This window comes from Somniosus microcephalus, unplaced genomic scaffold (genome assembly GCF_052327205.1).
Source record: "Somniosus microcephalus isolate GS21.2 unplaced genomic scaffold, FLI_Smic_1.0 unresolved_chr6, whole genome shotgun sequence".
In the NCBI taxonomy this organism is placed as follows: Eukaryota; Metazoa; Chordata; class Chondrichthyes; order Squaliformes; family Somniosidae; genus Somniosus; species Somniosus microcephalus.
In genome coordinates, this window is record NW_028225184.1 from 35,464,153 (window position 1) to 35,466,917 (window position 2,765).

Below are 2,765 nucleotides of genomic sequence, written 5' to 3' on the forward strand. Positions count from 1 at the left end.
CGCTTTGTGGCTGTTCACGTGACAGGATGTGAAACAATTTTACGCAGCGAGTGGTTCGGATCTGCAATGCACTGCCTGAAAGGGTGGTGGAGGCAGACTCAATCGTGGAGTTCAGAAGACAATTGGATACACATCTGAGGGGAAAAAATCTTGCAGCTTTTTGGGGAAAGGGCAGGAGAGTGGGCTTGGCAGAAATGCTATTGTAGAGAGCAGGCACGGGCTCGACAGGCCAAATTGCCTCCTTCTGTGCTGTAACCATTCTATGATTCTATGAAGTGAGCCTGCCAGCCTTCCAGTGCCATACTAAGTGCTTGATTCCTGCAGTGAGACTGCGAACAGTCTACTTCCCATGCCAGGCTGGTCAAGTCGAGGTTGGTGGAGTGAATTTCTCATTAATATAGTGGGCAGTGTCCCCGCCTTTCTCGCAGGCGACCGGTGTTTAATTCCCCGACAGGAAGAGGTTATATTGTTATGAAAATGAGAGTGAACGAAATTGGCAATTGAACTTGCAGTGTAAAAAATGTCTCCTCATCTCCCTTCTGGTTCTTTAGCAAATTACCTTTATTCTGTGTCCTTTGGTTACACACCTTCATCAACAGCATCAGAGAGAGAGAAAGAGTATCGGTATTACACTTCCTATCAATGTGTCCATATCTCGCTCAATAACAGCAGTCAACATTCATGTCCAGCGCTGGGTAAAGAGACAGACAGAAAGACACAATGTCAGTCTTACAATTCCTATCAATGTGTCCATATCACGCTCAATAACAGTATCCTACCTCCTTATACAATTCAACATATAACGGAAAGCGCCAGAGAGCGACAGGGCGGAGGGAGAGTCAGAGACAGATTGAGGAAGGACAGTGAGAGACATTGATAATCTCAGCACCAGACTGACCTGTGAAGTGTCGCTTTATCCTGAAAGATCCCAGTGGAGTGACAGAAGATACGGTCTCAACTTTCACTGATAGAAACATAGAAACATAGAAGATAGGAGCAGGAGTAGGCCATTCGGCCCTTCGAGCCTGCTCTGCCATTCAACGAGATCATGGCTGATCTGTTAGTAATCTCATTTTCCTCTGGGCAATTTAGAGGTGCCTTTTCCACCAAGTGCTGGGCCGCCACTTGCTGGGAGTTGTTGACATAAAGTCCCCAATATTTACTGGGACGGGATTTCCAAACTGTGGGGAGGAGTTCCGGTCGGGACCCCCGAAGGCTGAGCGTGCGTTTTCTTTTAACCGGTTCCCTGCCTGGAAGCCAGCCTGATTGACAGCCTTGGCTCCCTGTCGAGAGGGGAACGCTCCAGAACAGGCCGCAGCGATGGAGCAGGTCGGCTTCCTGCTGCTCGGGTTAGAGGTCGCGGGGGCGGGGTGGGTGCAGTGTGGTTTGGAGGGCCGTGGTTTGGTGGCTGATCGCGGTGGGTCGGAGAGGGAACGTGGCAGAGATGTGGATTCGGTGATCGCGGGTGATCGGTGATTGCTGGGGGGGGGTGCGGTTGGTGTTGGTGATCAGGGGGGTCAGCGGCCGGGGGGTTCCAATCGAGGGGGTGGGGGTGGTTCCGATTGCATGGAGTGAGAAACAGGTTTGCTTGGTGGGCCGGGGGGAAGCACTCCTGATATTGGATTAGAGACAGCTATTATTAATCCCATACTCTGGTGCCCGAATTTGAACAGCGACATTAAGTTTTGTGTCAAGGGATTTACGTTTCTTGAACTGATATTCTCCAATAATTAAACAAACTGTAAAAGAGAGCTAGTGAATTATGACGGGCACATTACTCTTAAATCGGGTTTTACTGACCTCTTTCTGAGAAGGGGCGGAATATGAGCGGGTCTGAGACCAAAGCGTACAAACGATCAGGGCCAGTGTTTAGTTTATGGTACATCAATTGAACAGGACACAAAGATTCTGCCAGGTAATTAAACTGCATTCCCGATAATCCTTCTACCGGATTAAACAGAAATCAGAGGGAATTAGAAAGTTCCAGAAATACACATATTAAAATCAATAGAATAAATCGATTCAACAGGCAGATGTTGGTGCAGCTTTTTCAGAGAGGCTGTGGGTGGCTCTTAAAAGATCCGCTGTGTTTTGTCTTGTCAGCACATTGTGGAGTTTTACTTGGAGCTGATGTACTTGGTCACTGCATTTGTCCTTTCCGACAAGGTGTGCTTGGCCAGCTCCCAGGGCAGTAGCAGGCGCACGATGGTCTGAATCTCCCGGGAGCTCATGGTGTGCCGTTTGTTGTAATGGGCCAGGTGGGAAGCCTCACCCTCGATGCGCTCGAAAATATCGTTCACAAACGAGTTCATGATGCTCATGGCCTTGGAGGAGATGCCGGTGTCGGGGTGAACTTGCTTCATCACTTTGTAGATGTAAATGGAATAACTCTCCTTCCTCGACTTTCTTATCTTCTAGCCGCCCTATGTTAGTGCTTTATTCAAGGTTTTCTCGGCGTCCTTCTTGGTCGCTTTCTTCTTGTCCTGCTGTTTGCCTTAGAGGGAGTGCAAGGAAGACTGCTTCCTGGAATGGGGGGATTTTCCTATGAGGACAGATTGAGTAGACTAGGCCTAGATTCTCTAGAATTTAGAAGAAGGAGAGGTTATCTCATTGAAAAATGCTAAATTCTTACAGGGATTTACCGGGTAGATGCAGTGAAGATGATTGGCCTGCCTGGCAGTCCAGAGGCAGGAGTCACATTCTCAAAATAAGATGTCGGCCATTAAAGACTGAGACAAGGTGAAATGTCTTCACTCAGAGGGTGG

At 48.5% G+C, this 2,765-nt stretch overlaps 1 protein-coding gene across 1 annotated transcript; it reads right to left on the reverse strand.

The window, feature by feature from the left end:
• Nucleotides 1-2,117: 2,117 nt before the first annotated feature.
• On the reverse strand, nt 2,118-2,480 carry LOC147087195 (histone H2B 7-like). The gene has a single exon (XM_085978108.1). It carries the CDS (start codon nt 2,361-2,363, stop codon nt 2,118-2,120), a length of 246 nt encoding a protein of 81 aa, XP_085834234.1. The 5' UTR covers nt 2,364-2,480.
• Between the last annotated feature and the right edge of the window lie 285 nt (nt 2,481-2,765).

Excerpts from the sequence above, each read along its gene's own strand:
- LOC147087195 (XM_085978108.1), bottom strand. The coding sequence starts at position 2,363 with ATGAAGCAAGTTCACCCCGACACCGGCATCTCCTCCAAGGCCATGAGC.